The sequence below is a fragment of the Calypte anna genome, chromosome Z, assembly GCF_003957555.1.
Source record: "Calypte anna isolate BGI_N300 chromosome Z, bCalAnn1_v1.p, whole genome shotgun sequence".
NCBI lineage: Eukaryota > Metazoa > Chordata > Aves > Apodiformes > Trochilidae > Calypte > Calypte anna.
The window spans coordinates 25,569,084-25,595,329 of record NC_044274.1 but is presented as its reverse complement, the minus strand read 5'-3'; the positions used below and the strand labels follow the sequence as shown (position 1 = coordinate 25,595,329).

Genomic DNA, 26,246 nt, shown 5'->3' with positions numbered 1-26,246 from the left:
GCACTGGGAAGAGATAATGCTTTGCCAATCTCATGGACTTACTGTCTTCAGGGACTTTGCAAGATCTCATATCTACATCCTGAACTCCCTCTTAAAGCTTTTTACACTGGATTTGAAAAAGATTCCCAAAAGCACACACTAATTTAATATACTACATGATATGGCACTGTGCGGAACCTTTGAGGAAACATGACTGATACATTTTTATCATCTTGGAAAAATTATGGTTTTATTACTTTTGTAATATTACACTACAGTAATAGTGTGGCAATCTCCACTTCTTTAGGTGTTATCAAAGGCAACAAACTTCAAGTAAAACCAGTCTTTTCCTTACACAACTATACTGAAATCACTGAACACAATTCTTAACAAAGTATCCCAGTACATCACCACTACAGATCCCAAACTGGTTTAGGTTTTAAGCAGAAGTTTTCCTTTTTTCCTTCAAGCTCAGTGAGTGGTTGGATTGCCAGTGGGGTTGATTTCAATCAAAACAGAGTTAATTAAAACAATTAATCTTGCTACTACTGTCAAGCTCACTGGAAATGCCATCTGTAGCATAAAACAGGATAAATACCAAAGCAAACCCAGAGACAAATTACCTTACCTGTCATATGCTGCAGTAGCACCCAGTGCAGAGATAACTCATCTTTAGCATCCCTGCTATCCTCCCTTCTCTCTTGTATTAAGCAATTTTTTTACATACAGAGTTAACTCCCTTGAACTTTTCCATGAGCTTCAAAGCATCTGCTCTTAGAGTAACAACAAAATGGGATCAGCAGAGCCTTTTCTCAGCCTGAATGAGTATCAGGTGCAAACAAATGTGCATGTTTCATCAGAGGCAGAGGAATATCAAAGAACAAAATGTGTACATAACTTAATAACATACTATTCTGCCCTTCTCTACCAGATGATAGCTCTTGAGTTAGAGAAGTCTCCCAGCCTCAGTAACAGATCAGAGAATGGGAGAGGGCACTGTGACAAGCCACAGTTTCTATGCCAATTTCCTCACTGCCCTGGAAACTCAAACATTACTATTCTGATTTATTTCTTACGCATATTTCTTGAAAGGTCTGCAAACATTTCAGTGTATTCAACAGTGCAAACATCCCTGCCTTGCAGTTTTTCTGTAATTATGCAGTTAGTATTATAAAAAAAGACACAAGATCATTTATTGCCTAATTGAAAATATTTTGCATATACACTTAACTGACCTTGGACGAGTTGAATGGCATCCCTAAATACGAAGAGCCTCTGAATCCACAGCGATTTAAGTTTGATCCTGGAAAAGATAAAAAAAAATAAGACTCAACTAAACTCATCTTGCTCTCTAAAAAACATAATTCTCTAGGCAAGATCAAAACCTGTTAGTTCAACACTATTCACAGTATCACTTAAGTCTCCATGTGTCTTTCAGTATGTTACCAACCTCAGTTTGTTATCACTCTAATAAAAAAATAAACCACAAACAAAAAACCCACACACAAGCAAGCTTGATCCTGTTGTAATGAAAAAGCAACAGATTGTATTTTTCTGGATTTGTGGAAATACAACATTTATACCAGCACATAACTGTCCTCACACACACATCAAAAAAAAGATTGCTACCCTCCAAAAGAGCCCAATTAACACTTTTGGTTTTCCTCTCTGAATTCCTGCCTGATAATACAGTCTGTTCCCGTGAAGAATTGTTTTATGATACTTTGTAACATACTCAAGGACAAAAAACCTGTAATTTTAAACTAGCAGCATTTAACTCCCACAGCATCCTCACAACTAAACTGAGGAGATGTGGTCTGGAAGATCAGGGTAGTGAGGTGGATCGTGAACTGGTTAAAGGAAAGAAGCCAGAGAGTTGGAGGCCTGTATGAAGTGGAGTCCCTCCCGGGTCAATACTGGGACCAGTACTGTTCAACATATTCAGCAATGACCTGGACACGGGAACAAAGTGCACTGTCTGCCAGTTTGCTGATGACACAGACCTGAGAGGAGTGGCTGACACCCCAGAAGACTGTGCTGCCATTCAGAGGGACCTAGACAGGCTAGAGAGTTGGGCAGGGAGAAATTTAATGAATTACCAGAGGGGCAAGTGTAGTGTCTTACACCTGGGAAAGAACAGCCCCAGGTACCAGTATGGATTGGGGACTGAGCTGTTGGAGAGTAGTGAAGGGGAAAGGAACCTGGGGGTTGGAAAGGGACCATCCTTACAGACGGATGACCCTGAGCCAACAATGTGCCCTTGTGGACAAGAAGGCCAATGGCATCCTGGGGTGCATTAGAAGGGGGTGGTTAGTAGGATGAGAGAGGTTCTCCTCTCCCTCTACTCTGCCCTGGTGAGGCCACAACTGGAATACTGTGTACAGTTCTGGGCCCCTCAGTTCAAGGAGGATTGCTTGAGAGAGTCCAGCACAGAGCAACCAATATGATGAAGGGAGTGGAACATCTTCCTTATGAGGAAAGGCTGAGGGAGCTGGGGCTCTTCAGCTTGAAAGAAACTGAGAATATTAATGTAAACTCACTAATGTTTCTAAATACGTAAAGGGTGAGTGTCAGGAGGATGGAGCCAGGCTCTTCTCATAATATCCAATGACAACACAAGGGGTAATGGATGCAAGGTGGAACACAGGAGGCTCCATGTATACATAAGAAAGAAGCTTTTTCACTGAGAGGGTGACAGAGCACTGGAACAGGCTGCCCAGTGAGGTTGTGGAGTCTCCTTCTCAGGAGACATTGAAAACCCACCCGGATGTGTTCCTGTGTGACCTACACTAGGTGGGATCCTGCTCTGGCAGGGGACTTGGACTCGATCTCTCAAAGTCCCTTCCAATCTCTTAACATTGTGATTTCTGTGAAGGTGAATCAGTGTCCAGGGTGCTTAAGTAAACTACAAAGTTCAATGGCAGAAACCTTTCAACAAAACAATAATTGCTAGCCTACTAGCACACAGCTGTACTGACCTGCTGCAAATGAAAACATGCTACAATTAAAACAACTCTGCAGACAAACGGAATCAGTTGCCAGCTGCTAGAAGGAAGCATTCATCCCAGAAAAGCTGATCCCATCACCAAGCTTTTAGACTGTTGCTTTTAATTCATTATCAGGGTAGAAATTACAGTGTGAAACCCAAGTGCAGTGTGCTGTTTGTGGGACAGTTTGATTGGCTTCTGCCTTGACAACCACTGTGAAAAAGAGAGCCTGAAAATGAAGTATGTGAATGAAATAATCTATTATTAGCTTTAGCTGTTCTTTTTTTTTTTTAATATTTTAAAATTTTTCTTGTATTACTAAACTGCTACCAACCGAAAACCAGCACTGGTAATTTTAAAATCCTGGATTTTAGCATCTTCTACAATTACTGAGTTAAAATCTTTTATGTCAGTGACCTCTTATCTCCAGTACTGGACTCTATACACTGGCTGCAGGGAAAAACAGAACAGTGTGGTTCTTCAATATCCTTACTACTGCATAATCTTTAAAGAGAATTATATCTCCTTATCCAAATAAAAAAACCTATCATTAATGTGCATGCAACAGATGCTTCCTAAATCTTCAGCTTTACAAATGAGTTGCTAATTTTATTCAGAATTCTTGAAATAGTAAAAGAGAATGCTGAGCTGATAAAGGAAAAGTTAAAACAGGAAGTGAAAACAGCTCATTTCTAACCAGATGACTCTGGCACATTGACATCATGTCTCAATTTTTTTTTCTAGCTTCCGGTGAGCGTAAAAGTTCAAAACACAAAGGGAACCAAAAGTAAATTAGGCAAAACCACTGTCTTTCAGTTTATGCATATCAAAGTCTATGAAGATGATTTTACTATTTTACGGCAAAGTATGTGTACCTCTTATGTAAACTCAGTAGTGCTAGTCAAAGTATTTTCTCTCCTGAACAACAAACAGCCTGTAAGAAGCAGAATTAGAAATCAACCATATCTTAATAAAAAGGATACAATCATAGTTTAGGTCCCTTCGAAAAAACACTGACTCGTTCAGCTCCAACACAGTCCCCTAAGGACACGGTTTAACTGCAGCTATGAAATGGTACCACCTAGTGTTCACTTTGAAGATATAAGCATATTTAAACACTTCCTAGAAGAGCTTGACAGCAAAAACTAATAAATGCTTCATCAACAGGTGCATGACTACTGCAAGCTGAACAAAACATACCTGGAATAACTTTCCATATTTAACAACAGAACTAAAAAAACCTGTCCCTTTCAAATCCAGAAGACTCTAGGCCTAAATCAAGAGCTGAGACTTTCCTGTGAAGAAAACCACCTTACTTATCTGTGGGGAAAAAAGTCTGCGGAGGCTTAAGGATTCCATGTACACATTAATATGATTGTATGAAATCGTTTATTAACAACTTGCACTCACTTTATATAAAGAAGCCTTGTTTACACCATCTTTTCATGCAGGTGGCTTTGTGTTCCAATTACACATTCCATTCTCACAGAAACACTCTTCTCACATAATATTTTTCTCTTCCTCTGCCAATGAGTTACCTCTTTCCCATTAGCTCATTTTTAGTAACCTGTAACTAGGCCTCAATAACCATTAACCCAATGTAGCCTAAGCTGAAGTAAGTCAGGATTGTTTACAATCTGTATATTTCTGAACTGTTTCCCCAACACTTATCTGGGCATAAGATGTGTAATAGAGCTTCAATGATGACCACAGATGGCTTTTCCTGGGAGCTCTTCTGTTAAAGACAGGTCATTTTTTATCTTTTATGATTCGTCTTCCATGGGAAGATTGGTAACTTTGATCTCTACCTCTTCCCATTCAGGTTATCTATGCATTTATGTAGATTCCAGTCTCTCATTTTTACAAGTACAGAAGCAAGCTTACATTCATCATTAAAATGTGAAATAATCCTAACATAAATAAAATAAAAATCATAGCTTTAACATAGGCTGACAGTCATTACATACAGATAAAAGTAAGCTTAAGCAGTTCTTACTCAACTAAGGCTAGAAGTTAATTATTCTGATAAATCAAAGTACTAGAATATGTCAAAAAATGCAAAGCTGCATTCTTTTAAAATGTAACTCCATCATCCATACAGATAAATACTTCACATGTAGCCATTAAAGAAGGCTGTGTTGGAGGACAATTCCTCCTTCTGTTCAAGAAACACATGAATGGAAAGCTCACATGTAACAGGGATCTCAAAACCAGTCAATGAGTCAATGTTACCCATTTTTTTCACACAGCAAGAAAGAAGCATTATCACAAATCTAATTTTAAACTTTGACAGAAGAATGTTTTAGGTCCCTGCTGTAGTGTAATGGCTTTCAACCTACTATGCACAGGTGCTGGAGATTCAGACCCACAAATGAGGTATCCCTCAGCTCTCCTTTTGGTGCCATTTCTTGGTACAGCAAGCCCAGTGAAGCATGTAGCTGTCAAAACATACAATCTTCCCGCCTCTCCCTTACTGGGCTGCCACTAGCACTCCCAACCAGCACAGCTCACAACACAAAGCTATCCCCAGATCAGCAGATGAATGCTTTAGATAAATACACGTATGCTTTTATGCCACTTCAACAACCTAAACCAGCTCTCAACAAGGTCATACAAGTGCCAGTGTTACTCTGGGGGAGGATGGTGGATGAACATGGCCAAGAAATTTGTAATCTTTTTAATCAGGTAACTTCAGTACGCAGCTCTGGTTTCACTATGATTTATGTTTTTAAATGTGACAGGCAAAAAACTGTAATACATCCCATTCTTGCCTTGCTACAGGTTGCACTTTACTGCAGTTAAAACACATTAGAAATTAACACTGAGCTGAAATTAAGCTATCTAGAGGACATTACTTGTTTGAATCACAATCACAGTAAGTCCACAGAAGAACAGTCAACCCTGACAGGCCTTAATCATTAGCTTCCTTTAGTGCATTTCAATTTTCATTCCTAACTCACATCAAGATCTCACCACTATGCACTCATGAGTTTTAGTTTCACATAGAATTTCAAAGGGTATAAACCTCTGAAGTGAAGCTTTCACGAAGCTTTCACAAGCCATCAGACCTATCACATACTAGTAAATGCAAACATATTACCTAACACTATCACAGTATGTTGCAAGTCTTCAAGAAGTATTCTAAACCACCAAATTGCAAGTTTTTTACCAGGTGCTGTAGCACCCTGTTGCGGTGGGCTGACCCCAACCAGAAGCTGAGCATCCACACAGCCACACACTCACTTCCTCCTCCAGTGAGATGGTGAGAAAATGAGAGAAGGGGAGACACTATGTGTACTGAGAGTTAGTTGGATATGCAAAGCAAAAGCTGTGGGCAAAAGCAAATCAAAGGAGGAATTCGTTCATCGAGTTCCCATTGGCCAGGCAACTGTGTAGTTGTTTCCCCAAAAAGCAGGGTATCAGCATGTGTGAGGGTTGCTCAGAAAGACAAATGCCAGAAGCACAAACATCACTCCTCTTCTCCTCCCTTCCCTAAGCTTTTTCCAATCAAGCATGATGCCAGATGGTGTGGAGTACCCCTTGTGTCAGCTGTCCTGACCGTGTCCCCTGTCTGTGTTTGGTGAGGCAAAGGAGCACAGAGGGGGAAAAAGTGAGACCATTTTATGCTGCGATAGGCACTGCATAGCAATAGCTAAAACACTGGTGTGTTACCAATTCTGTTTCAGTCATAAACCCAAAACATATCAGCATATAGGCTAATTATGGATAAAATTCATTATATCCCAGCTAGTACGTCTACTTAAAATAGCTACTGATACAAACATGTTAAGTTTGCAAAGCAACAACTGTTCTGTCTCCCATCCATGGGAAAAATGGCTATGAGCCAACAACAGTTATCAAAATAATTTTGATATCTTAAAATATGTCTCTAAATAAAAAACAACCTAAATGTTATGGATATGGAAGTTCTGGAAGGACAAACATAAACAGCAAAGAAACTGATCTTTCTGGTAAGAACTACAGGAATTCTGGTGTTGCTTATTTTAGCAATTCAACCAGTGATGCCACCAAAAACAAAAAAACCAAGATATACACAGGAATACAGAAATATATTCAAAATTACAATATGCATTTTAAAGAGGCTTTCAGTCCCAGAGCCAAAAATAATGAAGACTTTAAAGTACTACATACTTTCTTAACGCAAGATTATTGCAATTCATCATTCCAGAAACTACATAACAGTGTTATTATAGAAATGTTTGAAAATACAATTTTCCTGGAGAGATTTATCAGCATGCATGCCAAAGAAGTATAATAGAACGTTTCTTTAAAAGCAGAGTAAACTTTTATTAAGATTCTGATCCACCAAGCTAGAAACCATTCTCTTCAACTAGAGATGCACAGTTTGAAAGTAAAAGCTTCATACTGCAGCCTGCCAGAGTTCAACTACTTTAAACAGGCCAGAAGAGGGAGGCAGAGCGCTGCTGCTGGGAGGCTGCCAATTAACAACACACCCAGAAAAAAAAGCAAGTTGATACATTTTTTTGTAAGCAGACATTACAAAAGGGTATATATTCCCTTCTGAATATTTAATCATCCAGTATCCAACTTGCCGCTGATAGAACCATTTACATTCTACATCATCTGCTCTCCACTAGATGAAGTAAAAATGGAATAAAAATAATACTGAAATTCTAGGGGTTAAGTGACCAGATTATTACCAAAAGCAAAAGAGTTTGAGAAGAGAAATACAGAATTGGAGGGAAGTTTGTTCTTCTGGTAAAAAGGTCAGATTTAATACATAAAAGCAAGGAATATACTGCCAAAAGGACCCTCTGCCAACCTACTGTCCTGTCATCTTGCAGGGACTGAAACTAGAAAAAGACGCACATCTCAAGATGTGCCCTAGGCTATTTGCCTCCACATCTGCCTGCTATTTATACCGCCCTCCCTAGGAGGCTCTGGTCAGTAAGACTATTCCAAACACTGGGTAGGTAAAAAAACAAACCTTAACAGAGAATTATGGCATACTACCAAACATACCCAAACAAAAAATGCCTATTCTAAGACCTCTTCTTAAACCTTCACTGTTCTTTTGGAACACTCCTGAAGACTGGGATAAAGATGAGAAAGTGAGCAACTCTTAAAAACAGAGCATGTACACCTGGGAAATATTTTTTAATGCTAAGGGACAGGAAGCTTCTAATGAGTAAAAACACTGTGGTAATAAGCATGTGATCCAAACTCCTAATTTTCTATAATGAGTCCTGGAATACAATACCAGAAAAACAAATCTATTAAAGCTAATGCCTGCTGTGAATCTGATGGTTTCAGGTCACTACAGTAAGTAAAGTAAAAAATCAAACACCAGCAATCTTCACGTTCACATGCTTACTTCGTAATACTAATTATATTTCATGTAACTGCTTTTAGGGAAGAAATACACCAGCACTTAACACACAGCATGCTGGCGTTAAGGAGCAGAGCTCCACACCTCCCTCCCTTCTACTCCTTCTACTGCTATTACTCATTCACCTGTACTGCCACAGAAAAAAACTGCCAAAACTACCTAGCCTGCATGAACAGCATCTCCCTGACGTGTGTCAAGTCACTGGGAAAGCACACATCCTGTGTGCTTCCTCCAGAGCTTGGATCTGCTCTGAACCTTCCAGTCTGAGGATTTCTGTGATCTAGGAAAAGCATTCCTTCCAAAAACCTTAGGTAAACTGAACCTGCACAGATCTAAGGAACAGATTTTTTCATTTGAGAGCAGAAACTGCGTTATCTTACACCTCGCATTTTCCAGACGCTGTTCCAAATAAACACACCTGTACTCAGGGCTCCTGGCATAGCTGCAATTAATGAAAATCAACATAATCACTATTAGACTTGTAATACTTACATAACCTATTCATTTCATTTAGAATTAGTGGAAACATCCCCCTGAGATGCTTAAAGATGATGGTTATTATTCTAAACTGTCTTAGCTTCAAATTAATTTCGTACCTTCACTTTGTATACATAATTTTTTCTAGCTTTATTATTTTAGAGGAATCTATTTCTAGGTTTTGTTCAATATTGCTATCTGAAATTACCAGGACAGCACTTCAGAAGGTCAATCTTGCATATTATAAAAATCAAGAGCCATCAGCTACTCCCCCGGTGAAAACGTAAAGGCGTTAATATCAATTTTTAAAAAAACAAACAAAAAAAACAAACTGAAAACTCACTCACTGTCTTCTGTGGGAAGGACCTGCAGGGAATAAATCCATTCTATTATATCATCTTTGTTCACCACATCTAAGGAATCCAACATATCCAGACCAGAGAGTGCGAAAAATGCAACTGTCAACCTAAAAGAAAAAGATAAGACTTACACTTCCCACCATAAATGTCATGGGGAAATTAACAAACGTTTGCATAAATAGAAGTATCTATGAATTCTCAGCCTCTGACGGTGGTGCAGCACACAGGACCTAGCTCAGAAAGTGTGAAATTTAGCTACATAAAATTATGCGTTTTGCACTATAAACATTTCTGTCTTAACAAGGCTTTTCATATAAGCCACCCCCCCTTCTATATAGTAACAATATGCCAATTCAGACATTAATCTAAGGGCCTGCTTACCAAAAAACAAGAACAAAACCAAAACAACAAAAACCAACACACAACAAAGTAAACTAGGTTATTAAAATATGGAACACTAGTTTTCAATGATGAATTTTACCATGAACAATTCCCTAAACTGCAGTAAGCTGTCAGTGTCCCAAACCCAATTTCAGATGCTTAAGAGTTGAATGTCAAATAGCAAGGCTTCATTTTTAACCAACCAATGTAAACAGGCACACAGGATAAATTATCTAGAGGCACTTTTTTAATGTCCTTTGGTATAGAGCCTAGATGACTTAGTTAAACATGTAAAGCTAAGCAAGTCTAACCCAAATATACATTACAGGAATACAATAGCTAGCATATAGCTAATAGCTAATTAGTTAAATAGCTAAAAGCTAATAGCTAGCTAATAGCTAGTGTCTTTCTCACCCACTCCTTGTCTCCTTCCATAAACGTGTCCTACCATCTCTGCTATCCTACAACTTCTTTGAGGGTTCTGTTTTTACCTCAAGCCATTGTTGTCACCTAGCTTGTACAGCATATCCCACAAACAGCTGCATTACTTGCTATAACAGAACATCAAAGCAACAGCACTAGGTTAGGAACTTGAGACAGCTTGCTATATGATACCTTGGAAGTTCTGACTCAAAACTGGAATTAGCTGGATGTATATTTTGCCACCTACACTTGCATCTGCCTCTCCTTCTGGAAATTCTTGCTCTTCTTTCCCCAGATAAGATGATGGATTGTGAAACAGCTGCTTCACTGGCAGAAACTAGTTTAGCATGCTAAGGAAAACAAAAAGCTAAAGCCAGCTTTCCTTTGGAGAATAAGTTATAATTTGCAGTTAACTCACAGGCTAGTGAGTCACCTTGGCTATCTACTGAGAGACCTCTGAAGATGAGGAGACAGCTGTGGATAGAAACCTGCACAGCCATTTTATTTCTGCATGTGGTTCTGCATCAGAATGACAAAGAGTAAGACCAAATTAAAAACTGTGATGTGAGTCAGCCCAAAGCACATGTCCAAAAGAAGTCTAATTAAAACACAGCAGCCAAATGATGATGTGGCAGACACTGATCTCAGTTAAAGGGCACAGCCTCAAAAAGTGGTATTCATACCAGTGTGCTGAGCTGCTGCTACAGTCAGCATGTCACCATTCAGAAGAAGAATTTAAGTAAACCAAGGCTACTTCATTTCACACTATTGTTTTACTTTGACCTTCAGCATTTGCAATGATTTTGGTAACAGTTTGCCAAACTGAAGTTTTAAATCTACAATCTGTTTGGATATTGGACACTAACATTCCCTCTTAAAAAAAATCCCATGAAACTCTAAGGTCCTTGCAAAGGTACAGGTCCATCAGGCAAGCATTTGTGGCAGAAAGCATAAAGTTCCTCCGTAAGAATTGTATTATAAGAGATGTCTTTATTATTGTTACTATTATTATTACAAGTAAGTTTTTTAGTATAGAATTTTTTTTAAAAAAGTATGTTGCACACAGAAGTATTTCTATATGGAACAAGAGTATCTTTTAAGCCATCCAATCACTAAAAAGTTGTTTTTCAAAGTACAAAATTAACACTTCAACTTTTGCCATTGATCAGACCTCTTTAATCCAAAATCTGACTGCATAATAACCCACTGTTTCAAGCAAAACCACTAGTTTATAAACACTTAGAACCAAAGAATTTACTGTTCAGCTACAGTAAACTGGGGTTTTTTTGATACCTTATGTGTATGTTCCAAATTTTCACAAACGACAGTCTTTCAGCCTGACAGTCTTTCACTGAAACTACTTTTTAAGACCTTATTTTCACACAGCATTACCCACCTAGGCTACTTCTAATGAGGCACAAACAATGTGTCAACTTCCCATCATAGAAACTGCTCCAAACTAGTTTTAAAATCACAAGGCTGCATACCCAGGTCACACAGTAAAACTCATCTACACTTAAAAATTCATGTATCAGAGAGATAAATATAAGAAGTGATTTAGATTTAGTTGGGTTTCAGTTTACTAATTTAGAGCTGATGCTCAGTGCTAATAGTACCAGCATGACTAAAAAAGCCCACAGGAAGTGTCTGAATTCACACATAATAGACAAGAACAACTGACAAGGATGACTATGAACAGCACCCTAGCTGACACATAGAATCAAGTGTAGAAACTTCATATACAGTGATTTCCACAGTGGGGAATCTGTCAGACAACCCCCAAGTTTGGCACCACTTTAGCTGCATTTTCATGCAGTAACTTCAAAGTTAATTCACATGCAATAATTTAGGAAGCCAAGCAAAAAAGCTTGGCAGTTGAAATTTAGTTAATTGACCTACCGATAGCTTAAAAACCAGGTATCATTTGCCTAAGCTCCCCTCCTAGACAAGCAAGTAAAGATATTTCTTATGACAGACTCAGAGGTCTAAGTCTTTAGGAAGGGGCAAAGACTAGCTCCTCAGCAGAACCCAGGAAGAATTTGTGACCTATTTGAGAAACCAAGCCAAGTGTGCTACAAATATCACAACGAAGCACCACGATCTGGAAGACTTCAGACTAGAAGAGTTGCATTCTCCTGCAAAACCTCACAGTATTGACTGACCAGGTATGAAACACTATCAACCAGACTACTTTATATCTACTACATGCTGCTGATGCTTCATGCAATAACTACAGACAAAACCAATTATGAAGTATCTGAGAAGCCAGTAAACTGAGAAAAGAAGATCAAGTTTCTTTATCATTGTAGTCACTCCAAGTATTTTACCAACTAGAGCTTACATTAGAATGGAACAGCACTGTGTGGAAAATACCATACTCTGCACCCCTTTCTGATGACAACAAATGCAGCTGGTTCTGTTGCAGTGCAGTGAACCAAAACCAACTCACTGAATTATTTATTTTTAATTTTTTTTTTTTTTTTGACAAGTCTCTAACTTAATTGTTTCTCCATCTAATTCACTGTAGAACCACACAAATGCAGGCATGGAGGTAAGATTTGAAGGGTAATAGCATTACTTTCCATAGCAGTACCAGCTATGGAGGGTTGCTCAGCTCTGTCATCTTCCACTTGCATAAAAAGAAAACCTTGTGCCCTCATGGTCTACCTTGGGCAGCAGACACACCCATGGTTCAGTTTCCCACTTTTCCATTTTTAACAAATGTGTTATGTACACATGCAGAACACTGATCTAAAAATCAGTGTAAAAGAAATGAAAAACCTCTGCCTGTGTAAAAACTTAATGACTTCAAAGAAACAGTGAATTTAAGTATCTGCAATTTTTATTCTAACTGAAGGCTTAGACTGTGCTTATAAGCCAAAAATTAAGGTAGGTTCAAACTGACACTTCCAATTTTCAGGAAAGTGTTTTTTGTCAGTGCTGCACAACTATTACATACAAGATCAGAGCATTTATTTCTCAAGGGTTCTCTAAACAATTATTAGCGTTATCCAGCAAAACCAGGGAAGGCCCTATGTAAGCCAGAGACTCTTGTCTCAGCTCAGTGGCAAACAGTGACAGCTTGACAAGGTAAATCATTGAACAGAAACATGTAGGCTGTAATGGGCCTCTGGAGATCACCAGCCCCACAGTCTGTGGAAAACAGGGCCTCTGATGAGATGCCCCAGAACCCTGACTTGCTGTGGACAATGATCTACTTGTGGCCAATTGCACTGATGGTGAAGAGCAGTTTTTCTACATCCAGTTTTCCTGAAGCAACTCATTCCCATTCCTACCCTTTCTCCCTGCTCCCTTATAAAGGGTGCACCTCCATTTTCTCTGTGAATACTTTCTGAATAATGGAAGATTGACCAGATCCTCCCTTCTCTAGGCTGAACAAAGCCCATTTCTTATACTTTCTCTTGTCATAATTTAAAATACTTCCAAAATACACTGAATTCTTGACTAACATTCAGTAAGTTATTTATATGTGGAAACAGAGGCTTTAACTTTTGAATACAGTTATGTGTTCCTCTTTATGTATCCTTCACCACTGATCAAACCAGTCCTTACACAGTAAGTACTTACTGGTTGGACTTGCAATTGAAATAAAGCTAAATTTTGCAGGGAGACTTGATTAAATCAATTTAGCATTCTTCCCAGCACCACTTGCAACAGATTACACTGTGAAAAGTATTTGATCATTTTACTCATTTAACACGATACTACACCCTCTACTTGTCTCACAGTTTTTATCAAGTGCAATCTGACAATCAGACCAGTGATCCTCTTGTGCCTCAGATGTTACTGATACCTTACCCGAAGAGTTAAACGATACCAAAAAAATGAGTCCTGAAGCCATTACAAGGACAAGTGCCCCTCTAATTCAAAGTGAGGAGCATAATTCTACAGCATTTTCACTCTAGCAGTAGCTAAGGAAGATTTAAATTGTACAATTTTTCTTACATAAACAAGCCTTCTGCTGGATGACCTCAAGCAACAAAAGGCTTAAGTCACTTATTTTAAAATCGGATTCCAGAGTGGATTAGAAGAATGAAGCACAAGACTGAAAATAGATTAAAGAGATGAGCGAGTCTTCCCTCGTTGATATCGGGGAGCTTAAGCAAGCCCTGCACCAGCTCGTATTTTTTGGAAGCCGTCTGTTGGTGGGTGACTGACAGGGTGCTCATTCCTCTCAGCCACGGCAGAGCCCAGCCCTGAGGCGGCACGTCGCGGTGCCACAGGCTGCCCCGACCACGGGAAGCGGGGCCGGGCGGGCAGCTCTCTAGGAGGGGTTTCCCCTCAAGGCGACAGCTCCGCGGAGTCGGAACCGCCGCCACCTCCCCAGGACGGGCGACTGTGAAAGCACCGGGCGGAAGGCAACAAGACCGGTTCCGCCTCCCCACCCCTGCCTGCCAGCCCGAGGGCAGCGGCCCCGACGGCGGTCGCCGCCTGGGAGCAGCGCTGACGCCCGGAGGGAAAGGCGGGAGGCCCACCCGTGGCCGGAGAATCCCGGGCCGCTACCTGCTGGTCTCCAGGGACGAGTAGCGCTCGGGCAGGACCTGGAGGCAGCGCTCGAAGAAGCGCACATGCCGCTCCCGTAGAAACTCCAGACGCTCCCCTTCGCCCCAACTCGGCGTCGCCGCCGCCATCTTGACACTGCTGTTTTCCGGCGCGTACGGATTTCGTCATTCGCGGCGGGCCACCCCCCCCACCTCCCAAACCTCCCCTGTGACGTCACCAACCCCCGCCCGCCCCTGCGCGGGGAGGGCCTCGGGGGTCCCTCCCTGCACTGCGGCAGCGCCGGCGGGCCCGGAAACGCGTCTGTGACGCAGGCGGAAAGGAGTGATGTCACGCAGACGCTGCCTGTGTGATTAATGACGCTTCCAATTCGTCACTCACAGAACACAAAGGTTATACAATACATTGTGAGAGAAAACTTTGTGAGGACTCCCCAGGTGCGCTGGCCACTCCACGGGTTAGGTATGGGCGTCTTCATCCCGCAACGGGGGAAGGCAGGGGCACAGCTATAACCCTTGTCTCCAGGCAGGGATGGCTCTAAAGGCAAACAAGCATAAAGAGCTCATGTATAGCATATGTGTAGCATGTATTTGTTTTGCTACGTGTCCATCCATCTCGTCCTTACCTATGAGGAATATGGAAAAGCGGCTCTGAAGCTGCTGGTTCCGCCTCCTTTATGCGTTTCTCCCAGCCCTTGGTGGGTCTGTACAACCTGGAGGGGTCTCTGGGGACACAGATCTCCACCTCAGAGTGAAACAGATAAACAGACGCATACACCCATTAGGTCTTCATCTTATGAACAGATGCAGAGGGGAAAAAACCAAAACACAGCAGGCTTGCCAAAAATAATTTTCTCTCTGTGCTACCACAAGAAATGGCAGAAACATAAAATCAGTAAAAGAGTAAAAAAACCCAGATAATGTTCCCAAAACTCTACTGGAAGTCAGTCCACTTACCTGACTACTGGTAGAAAAGCATTTAAAAAACCAAACAAACTACCATTCATACTGCAGCTCCCTTGTGCTGTACCCAGAATAAATATATTTAGAAGGTAAGCTTATCGCTGACTTTTTGGGTTTTTTTAACAGAAGAACAACTGTGGCTGGTGTATTTTTGTCTCCAGATAACAAATATGAGTTAGTATTTAATTTTTTCTCTTATCAACCTCTTATATGAATAAAAACAATTGCTTTTTAAATCAAGAAGGAAAAAGGTTTTTATAAACAACTAAGCTGCACACACCTCAGATTAAAACAAAAAGAAATGGTGAATTACCTTCTCTCTTAACTTTGCCAATCTTTTTTCTTTTTCTTGTTTCTCTGCTTCTTTAGCATGTTTTTGTAGAATCCTTTGCTCCAGTTTATGTACATCCTGAAATAACATAAATGGAAAAGCAAGCTTTTCTTCAGAAGTAATGAAACTGTATGAAAATAAATATGCACACTATTCAGTTTGGGGTTTTTTTAGCTTTTACATTGTTTTGTCATAAAGTTACACTTGGTAGTAGCTACCCCTATAGTTCTTCCTGAAAAAAAAGAAAAATTAAAAAAAGGATTGTAGTAGCTTAACCTCTGTTTACAAAAATGAACTCTATTATGAATGCTGTCAATAACACCTCTAATCACATTTAATTTACACAGGATCTGTCTTGACCTTGCAGCTACTGAAACCTGCAGGACCTTCAAACATACAATAATTCCTATTTTCTGGTGTGTTCTATTGCATAGAGAGCAACACAGCCCAAGCTGCTTTTCCTTAAACACTTTCACATTAAAGTCAATAACACTTCTGTATGTAGAAATAAATATGGGCTTCAATAACCCTGTAAAATTTAGATACTGAGGAAAAGGAACATGTTCATCTAAAAGTTCCATACTGTTTATTGTATGTAACATACTATTAGATAGTGAAGTAATAAATAGTGACTTAAAAAATCAATTTAAATGAATGAAGCTTGGGTTTTAAAAAGCCTTCAACAGACCAGACTGTAGGAGGAAGTAGGCAAATTATAAACAACATAAATGTAATTACGCACACGCTTTTGAAACTTGGTAATTGCTTCTGCAATGCTTCTCTTCCTTTCTTCCTTTTCAGCTGCCTCTCTCTTCTCCTTTTCAAGCTTCTCGAGTTCCTCCTTTTCTTTCTTCTCCAAGCTATACCTTTCCAACAGCAGCTTCATCTGGCGTTGGCGCTGGAGCTCTTTTTGTTGCTTCTTCTTCTTCTCCTCTTCTTGTTTCAGATGTGATGCTTTTTCCATTTCAAGTGCTAATGTTTTCTGTTTTTTCCACGCTTCAATTGCTGCGTGCTGCCTTTTTCTTTCTTCTGCTTTCTGCTTCTGAGCTTCTTCACGCTGTAGCCACTCTTCCTTAAGCATTTTTTCTGATTTCTCTTTGTCCTTCAACTTGCCCTCTTTTTCTTGCTGCTGCTTTTCTTTCCATTTCTTGATTGACTGCAAAAGAACATCAGGAAAAAAACCACAAGGTCTTAATGAAAATTGTTCATGTTCCTGCTGATTTAGTCCATTGAAAACGCACTCCAAAGATACAAACCGCAGACAGGAATGAAAAGTCTACTAAAGGTAAAAGTTGGGGTAAAAAAGCACATATGTCTGCTTTCTCACAGCATTTTTCTTCTGTTCTATGGCTCACACAGACACGTTTAATGTGTGCCTGCTAAAATTAAGTTTCAGCATTCATATGAACTATGGGTATGTAAATGTTGCTGCAATATGCTATTTTAAATGTAAAGATATTTAATATAAACAAATCTTACTTTTTCTTCTTCAACAAGCAACTGCACCTATTATTTTTTTAATGCCAATGTGTATTTTATTAGTATTTTATTTATTCTATTCTTGATGGAATCAATGCTCTGTATCAGTATGGCACAGGCACATTGGCTTGTTCTGGTTTCAGCTGGAACAGAGCTAATTCTCTTCTTGGAGAAGAAGAGACTTCTCTTCTCAGTGCTATTTTTAGAATAGTGATTTGCTTTGTGTGGGATTTGGTATGAGAACAATGTTGATAATACACTGATGTGTTCAGTTGTTGATAACAAAGCACAAGAAGCCAGGGAGCACAGCCAAAACAACGAATACAAAGTGGCCAGTGGAACATTTTGTATCATTCAGTGTCATGCTCGCTGCATAGGAGAGGGTTGGCGAGGAAGTACTTTCAACTCTTCCTGAATTGCCATTTTGGAATTTTCTTTCCTCCAGGATCACTAGCCAGGAATGGGTTGAGCAGTGCTCAGTGGGAGGTGAGCTGGTGTACTGTGAATCACTGGTTTGTGTATTCTATTATTATTTTATTTAATTACTAGATTGTTTTTATCTTGACCATGTCTCTCTATCTTACCAATCCTCTCCCCCACTCCCTGAGAGGGGAGCATGAGTGGCTGTGTAGGATTTAGCAGCCTGCCAGGTTAAAACCATGGCAGGCCTGTATGGTGGGGCAGACATTTTTAGGGACAGATGTGACAAGAACTGTAATTTCACTCAGAATCTAGCTTTTTTGACTTGCTCAGTCAACACTTACTGGTAATTCTTTATGACAAATATTTTTTTGCAAGTTGAGGATGCTATTCTTAATATGCCCTCATCTATAAAAGATCCACCTAACACTACCACCAGAGAGGCAAATACAAAAATAAGAAATGTGAGCATTTTAAAAGTAAGTACTTTTTCTTAAAGCTGCAAATGTTCTAGAGGGTTTATTTTACCTCTTTCTTTCTTTCATGTAAAATTAGAAATTCTTGATACCATTTGCCATGCTGTTCAATATTTTCTTTTGTTCTTCCACAGAGATACTCAAGGGCTTCTTCCATGTACGACTGCCTTCCTTTGTGTTTTGTCCATACTTTCAGAAAATTTTGGTGATCAAAATCATCCCAGCCTCCCTGCCGCCCTCCTGTTCCCTGAAGAAATCTTTCAAACTCTACTACTTCTTCAGGTAGATTATTTTTGAGTGGTCTATTAACTGGGACCCTGGCTGATGGTAATTTTGAGACTTTTTCCCTTGTTGAGCTGCCTAACGCCCACAGTTGCACTTTTCTCTCAAAGACACTGAGCTCACTAATGGCAGTTTTTTCGTCCTTCAAAAGCTGTTCATATCTGAAAAGAGAACAGTGAAATGTAAGAAAAAAATTCAGCAGTCATTGTTCATTCACTGAAGATGAATTTTGGAATTGTTCAATGCCACACAATAGCTATTCTTCAAAGATCAAGAATTGAAATGGTAACACAGATGACAGCACAGTTGTAATGATCCCACAATAAAGTAGCACAGAGTCAGAATTAAGTTACCCTATTAGTGAAAGAACACATTTATGGCACTTGGCCAACTAACTCAATCCCCTCCTGACACCAGTAGAGAAAAAGTGAAAAAACAATCCCTACCCACATAAAAACCAAAACAGCAGTGGCAACAAAACCCCTATAAATCTAATCTCTCCTGCAGCCTTTTTTTGAAAAGCCTTTTCAAACCCAAATGGTGTATCACTGCAACAGCTATATAAATAGTGCCTCTAAAATGCTCTTATAAAGATTTTGAAGTTAATAGCTTGAGTTTTGATTTACGTACCACAGGAATCACTACAAAAGCGTAAGACAAAAAGAATAGTTTACTTGATTAATGAAAAGTTTTTGCGGTCTTATGAAAGCACTTTCTCTCATAGCTGAAGCACAAATAAACATACATTTGCCTCTGTTCCTCTTTGAAAGCATTGATTGCATTTTCAACTTCTTCCATCATTTCCTTGAGCTTGCCAACAACTAAAAAGGAAAAGAAGAGTGTATCACTTGAGAAGTCACTTGAGAAGTATTTACCAGTAACTCGACCCTATCCAGACATGTAGGGACTTGAAGATACCTCAACCACATTTTTAGTTCAGTATACAAAATCCCACACATTTCTATCTCAAACAGCCTTAATACACATTCTCATTTATTCAAAATGTGTGATCTCACAGTGATTAATCTACCTGGATTCAAATCCCAGTATAAATGTTTATTTCCATCAAACAAGTCTCACTCTGAATAGCCTTGATGTTACTCACAGAATAAGACAGCCTTATTCTAAAGATTTTCTCTTTAGATTTTTAAAGTGCATGCAGTTAGTGACTCCAAATTTGGTTTATACCAGGCTGCAGCAATTGACCTACAGGTCAGTACTCTTACAAAGCTGGCAAAGAAACATCAAAGTAGGGTTTTATCCTGTACTGTCAGCCTGCTGTGGTCATGACAGGGAGAAAGACAGTAAAACAGCTGTCGTATTTTGTAACAGTAGAAAAAAGTTTTAGAATCTCTTTTAAACCAGCACTACATCTTTACGAACAAATACTGAACACATAGCTTAACTAACCTGGCTTTAAAAAACAACCTTATAGTTACAGCATCTAAAACACTGAATGCAACTTTCATGAACTGTATTTTTCATGCCATGGCATTTTTTCACGCCACTGGTATTGTTGTTGACAGCTTAAGAAGATAATCCATGTTTTTACAGAACAGACACTGAATAAACAAAATGAGATGGATTTTATCTAGCATCAGGAAGCCTTCAGCTGGTAAATGGGCTTCAACATGAGCTCCACATGAGGTAATAAAGTATGACACAAGATTGGCTCTTTCAGTTCCTACGTCCCAAAAGTTTCAAAACATTCAAACCAAACAAGTTATTTCAATATTTTCCATAGATTATTTCAACTTACACTTAAAGACATGTGGACAGACAGAAATGCAGTCCACATAGACCCTACTCTGTGACCTTCCACCAGATGAAAGGGAGTTATATCTAAACAGCAGTAAACCACTAATTTTATTTTACATAAACCAGCGAGTTAGATATAGAAAATACCTGGCTTCAGCCTGAAGAAACAAACCCAAACCACTTTTAAGACAGAGCAAGCTTCTCTGCTTCTACGCAGAACACAATCTTTCACTACTGCTTACATTTCTGCATCCTTCCTTTCCCAAATTCCTGGAAAGTCATAGAGAATAGAGAAGGAATCTGCAGAAGAATCACAAGACCAAATATGCAGGAATCCTGTCTACATAGGAAAACATTTTTAAATCTGCCATTATGACTTACACTCTGGTGTAGGCTTCACATCTTTTAGTTGTCGCTGAAGTCTCTTCACAGTAGTTTGTATTTTTGATAGCTGTTGCAGGATTTTAGCTTCTGTTAAAGAAAATAAGCTGCTGATACTTCTTCCAGTTTCTTTATGCATTAAATTTAATCAAACAGCAAGAGTAATGAAATGTCAAAAATAAACTGGTGATTTCACCTAAGCAGGGACAAAATACTCTTTGACCATAAGAGACCACCATAACACTACATATTTTAACATGACTGTAACAGCATACAGCTGACTGCACAGGCACATGTATCTCCCCACTCAGCATCAACAAATTTTAAATTTAGTAGCTCTTCTTTCTAAGGCGATGAACAGGAGAGTTGTATCTACATTAAATCAGGTTTGAGGTTTGTTTTGTTTGTTTTTTCCCAAACCATTAATCAAGTAATGACACCTCCCCTAGAATTTTGAGGGAGACTGTGATCTAGGTCTCAAAATACTCACCAGTGAAGACAAAATATGGGAAGCATACATGAATGTATGTTTTATTAAGGTGTATTTATTTGCTGTGTTAACTAATGCATGAGCAATGTTTTCATGTGGTCCACTTATTTACTTTGTTATCACTTGAGTGAGTCCATAAATACAATAATGATGAGCATAAGGTTCTGGACAAATCTAAGGTACTAAGGATTCTGGGGACTGTAATTTCTACTCTAAAAGATTTGAAAGATTTGATTCAATAAATGATAACAGAGTCCAAGACCTAAGTGGAACAGCATAGCTAAAGCAGTTCGTTCTGAGACCTCAAAAAGTATAAAAACGTGGATCATGCTGAAAGACCTGATGATAATAAATCAGACGTTTGGGAGTCCTTGTACAAACCCCAAGTGATCATACTCTAACACTACTGAACATCTCACATGAAGTGCCTTGCGACCTCTTATTGTTCTGCTCTTCATCATCTCACAACAGTATTGCCATTCGTGCTTCCAAGCTCACTTCTTAATTTGAAAAGTTTTCTGAACTTTTTTAGCTTACTTATATATGGTAGGCTTCCTTAATTAAAAGATACACGTTAAAGCACAAACAAATTTGTAAGGTAAGTGTATTTTTAGTTGTTCCCAGGTGTCCTGTCCCTTCTTGAACTTACTTTTTGCTCTTCTGTATCAGAAGGTACAGCATGATTTATTTGATTACTTTTGAAAGAATCTAGGTACTGTGACCAGGGAGTCACTTCTTTTCCTGAAGTATTTAATTAGACTGTAAATGGAACAGATAGTGTAGGACAGACTGTGTACCATCTCACAGCACTATTTAGACAATGGATATTCATTATCCAAGAATTTGAAAAATGAAAACATAGAACCGTTTAAAATTACACCTAAAGGCAGAAATCAGTGTGTGTAAAACTTATATTGCAGTAAGTATGTATTTATTTTACCTCAGCTATACTACATTAGATTTGCAGTACACACATAAAATTGATGACAAGTTTCTAAAATGGCAACTTTCTATCAAAGATTTTGTGGGTCATATCATGTACATTCAAGATTAAAACAGTTAATCACAAAATTCTTGTGGTTGGAAAAGACCTTGAAGATCACTGCATCCAACTGTCAACATCCCCCCCCAAATAAAATAAGTAAAATATACTTATCGATATGTATCACCATGTCTACTAAAGTATGTCTTGAAGTGCCTCATCTACATGTTTTTTTAAGTAATTCCAGGGATGGTGATTCCACCACCTCCCTGGGCAGCCCATACCAATGCCTAACTACTATCTCAGAGAAGAAATCATTTCTAATATGCAGTCTAAACTTCCCCTGGTGCAACTTCAGGCCATTTTCTCTAATACTACGATTACTTACTTCAGAGAAGAGGCCAGCACCCACCTCCTCTCTAATAACATGGAAGGCCCAAAAGGTTTATGCTTTTGAAATATGCAAGTGAACTGTGGAAGTCTTTCTTTATAAGCAACAGTACACATGGTGAAATACCATGCTGTATCAGCATCTGCCTTCCTCCTGAACTAACCTCTGTATACTAGTGATTAATTATTAAACAGAAAAAAAAAAAGAAAAAAAAAGAGGTAAACAGAAAAAGCAAATAAAATCCCCACTTACTTTCAGTTTTCCTGCTGACAGTCATGCTACGTTCCAGTTCCTCTAGCATGCTGTATTCTACCCTGAAATCACGCTTTCTATTGTAAAGATATACATTTCTGTCTTTTTCTGTATTTGCAAGCCTGGAAAAAAAGATTGCCACACTGGTAAAGATTTGACTACTTAGTAAAGCCCCAAGAATTTCCCATGTTAGTATCCAGCTAAGGCTGTGTTAACAGGAGTGTCTTTTATTTTACACAAATCAATGGTTTGTTCTTACAAGCTGTTTTCAAGGAAAATCTTTCTTCAGCTACACACTGAAGTTGTCCAAGAATGAAAGAAAGGCGTTAACAAGGAAATTACCTTGCTTACAATCAGTAGTTCACACACTGAAATGGCCTGGAAAATTTATACGCGTGCTTACTATTAGGGAGAGAATTTTCTTCAGAAAGAGCAGGCCAGAGACAGGCAGTATTAATGCAGTAGCACACATAGGTGGAGCTCCAGCACAAACATTCACCAAGCCATAAAGCCCCTAATATTATTACTGCAACTGAAAATTCAAATTCAAGTTCATTTGCACTTGAATAACTTGCTGCTACCTTACTTCCTGACTATGTTTTATGTATAGTACAGAGCTATAGGTGACTTTTCCTATCTTACTAAAGTCAGGAGCTTTAAAGTACAACTCAGTGGAACATGCTTTGCCTTACTACAAAGAAGCAGTAGATTAGAGTTTGACCTATGGAACAGCAGATGGAAAAAGGACTTCAGATGGAAAAAGTGCAGTCCTGAACACTTTCTCTAGTTTGCTCCTACTGTGTTAAGAGATCAGAACAGCAGGACACTGGTGCCACACAGTACAGGCACCTGGTAAGATTCCTAATGCTAAGCAACAGCATCCACATCCCAACAAACCCTGTTTCTGGGTAGCAGCTTCAGCACACTGTTGCTGCTGTATGGTTCAAACCCCTATCCAGAGCAGTTTATGGTTCACTGTGTAAATGCTTTGCTGTCCTTTGGAATTCACAGACCCGACCCAAGTATCAAATCTCACCCCTGTGCACCAGTAACCTTCACAGCACAACTACAGGACAGTGCATCATAGTTACAGAGCATGCCCTGCCTGAAGATACTTGGGAACATATACATTATCCAGCAGTGAATTTTTGAGCAATAGCCCAGGATCCTGAACAACCAAGGAGGGGCTGATGCACTCAGACAGCATAAAACACCTCTGAGATGTGTCACTGCCCATTCACAATTCACAAATACAAACCTCTACTTCAGCAAGGTGGGTATGTTAACTCTTCCTTATAAAGCCCATACATGCAAAATGAAGCCTCAGTGTTCTTTCAGCTGCCAGCACAAGTTGTTACTGCCCTTACTCAAGACATGAGGACGCACTTATAATCATATCCGTTCCTCAGCTATCTTGAACCTCCATTTTCTAAAGCAGCTGTTCAGATATTTTAGATGTAATGCCTTCTATCTTCTCTGAGGAAGGTGTTGAATGTTGCCATAATTCTCCTTTTGTTGGTGTATCTTAAAGGCCTTTAAGTCCTTAGAAAGCTAAGCACAGGTAAGTAGAAAAACTGGCAACTCGGTAATGCCATTTGCACTTCCCTTTTCATGTATGTAGTGCAGCAACAGCTTACTAAAGACGACTGACAAAACCAGGGCATTTTGGAGCTCGTAAGTTTATCCTGAACAACTGCAACAACCACAACAGTCTGCCTGATCTGAAAAGAAAATCTTAACTTAAAGGTTTCCTGACCATGATTTCTTACCTGTAACCCTGAGCTATGTTACCTCCAGCAGAGCATGAAAAAAATCTTACAAAGTGTTTAACTTACTGAATTTTTAGCTTTTCTGCAATTCTTAGGGTTTCAACTTTCTTAGCTTGTTCAGTTTTTGTCTTCCAGTTCTGAAATTGTTGACCAGCACCTGCAGTACTGGAACAGCTGTCATTCTGTATGCCATTCTGCAAAAAAATCAAATATTATTTTAAAAAAACAGTATTTATTTTAAAAAATGCTTATTTTTAAGCCGGCCGTACCACAGTGCAGAGTAGCAGCATCACTTCTGGTTTAGAGTGGTACAATTCAAATTCTCTTAAGTCACACTGGTACAAAACTGGAGTGACGCATGTCGGCAAGCGGGTGACTGTGTACACAAATGCACTGTTCCATCGGAAAATGTAAAGACTGCAACATCAGCTTGCTTTACCCACACCACAGTGCAATAGTAGATCAAGTGGTGCAGCCTCCTTGCCTGTCACGGCTGCCAGCCTCCGCCGGCTCACAGGAACCGCCTAACCCTAAGTATCTGACCTGCATTAGGCAGATTCCCACCTCCACCCCCCCACTTCATCTTCCTCGACAAAAGCACGACCTGAACTCCTGAAATCTGCTTAATATCCCTTACACATTGCCAGCTCTCATTCATAGGAACCTGGCACATCCCTAACATCACCACAGCTACGAATGCTGCTGATGACACCGCCTGTTGAGGTTACGCTACCACCATTCCCAGACCAGTCCGGCAAGCCGCACTGCTTGCTACACGTTTAAGGTTCCTCCCTACACCTTGTACGGGGCTGGAATTCCCCAGCAGCCGCCTCTCTGCGGGCCCGCAGGCAGGAACCGGCTCGGCAGGCGGGGAAAGAGGCAGCGGCCCCGCACCGCGGCCTTTACCTCATGCTGCCCGGCGGCCGCCGCGGCAACCGCCATCGCCACCGCAGCCATCTTGGCGGCGCCCCGCCCCCGCGCCTCGGCGGTTTGATCCTCTCGAATGCCTGGAATATCCGAGGAGGGAAGGCGGGGTTGGTGTGTAGAGGGTGTGCTGCACCGTGCCGCGGCCAAAAGGTGCCTGTGTTAGGCGTACCGCCTCCCCTGGAGTGGTGGCAGCCGCAAAAGCCCCGCAGGCTTGCGGTCGAGTTGGTGAGTGTTTGGAGAAGACAGCGGTCTCAAGAGGGGCCAAACTATTCTTCCGTCCTGCCTATGTCCCCCGAAGTGTCTTGAAGAGCTGTGGCCGTGGACTGGAGGTGACAAGCAGGTGTCGGGGCAGAGTGAGCTGTCGGAGACCTGGGGGGCAGCGCTGGCTGGACCCTCAGGGTCCTGTACATGGAGATCCATCACCTGTATGGCAGCCAGCGGGGCTGGCTGTAGGGCTGCACTGTGTGCTGTTCAGCCCTCACTGGAGGCTGTGCATTGGGAAGAGCTGTTTATCTCTGTAGCTGGCTATGATTATCTGTCTGGCATATCTGATTTGACTTTTTTTTTTCCTTTCTCAGCTCCAGAAGAGCTCTTGTTGCCAGTTCCAGTTTAGTTTCTGTCGGGATTTTGCACTGGTTCCTTCCAGGAGGACGAAAGATCCTCATTATCCTAACAAAATAAAGAATTTCACATTATTCAGTACATTTTTTTTGCAACTCTCAAGGACTTGCTTTTTACTCACATGTATCAATCAAACTTTTCATGAGCTTCCAATTAATATTTCTACAGAATAGAAATAATTTATTTGTGCAGTGGCTTTGCCAGCTAAAGAGGTTTTTCAAATGTTG

At 40.0% G+C, this 26,246-nt stretch overlaps 2 protein-coding genes across 3 annotated transcripts in view; both read right to left on the bottom strand.

The window, feature by feature from the left end:
- PGGT1B (protein geranylgeranyltransferase type I subunit beta) overlaps window positions 1-14,657 on the bottom strand; it is a 33,722-nt gene extending 19,065 nt beyond the window's left edge. The window contains exons 1-3 of one of the 2 annotated variants that reach the window (XM_030467731.1): window positions 14,502-14,657; window positions 9,162-9,280; window positions 1,215-1,282 (exon numbers count right to left, since the gene is read on the bottom strand). In XM_030467731.1, the coding sequence (XP_030323591.1) occupies window positions 1,215-1,282; window positions 9,162-9,280; window positions 14,502-14,629 (315 nt within the window). In that variant the 5' untranslated portion in view covers window positions 14,630-14,657. The remainder of the gene's footprint in view (window positions 1-1,214; window positions 1,283-9,161; window positions 9,281-14,501) is intronic. The other variant, XM_030467732.1, reaches the window with a different exon arrangement.
- Window positions 14,658-14,814: 157 nt separating this feature from the next.
- CCDC112 (coiled-coil domain containing 112) lies at window positions 14,815-25,835 on the bottom strand. Its single transcript, XM_030467730.1, has 10 exons — window positions 25,378-25,835; window positions 24,538-24,665; window positions 22,703-22,824; window positions 20,588-20,677; window positions 19,194-19,269; window positions 18,219-18,609; window positions 16,534-16,947; window positions 15,774-15,869; window positions 15,124-15,242; window positions 14,815-15,035 (listed from the first exon to the last, which is right to left on the bottom strand). The coding sequence occupies exons 1-10, from the start codon at window positions 25,426-25,428 to the stop codon at window positions 15,005-15,007; spliced, it is 1,518 nt and encodes a 505-aa protein (XP_030323590.1). The 5' UTR covers window positions 25,429-25,835; the 3' UTR covers window positions 14,815-15,004.
- Window positions 25,836-26,246: the final 411 nt, after the last annotated feature.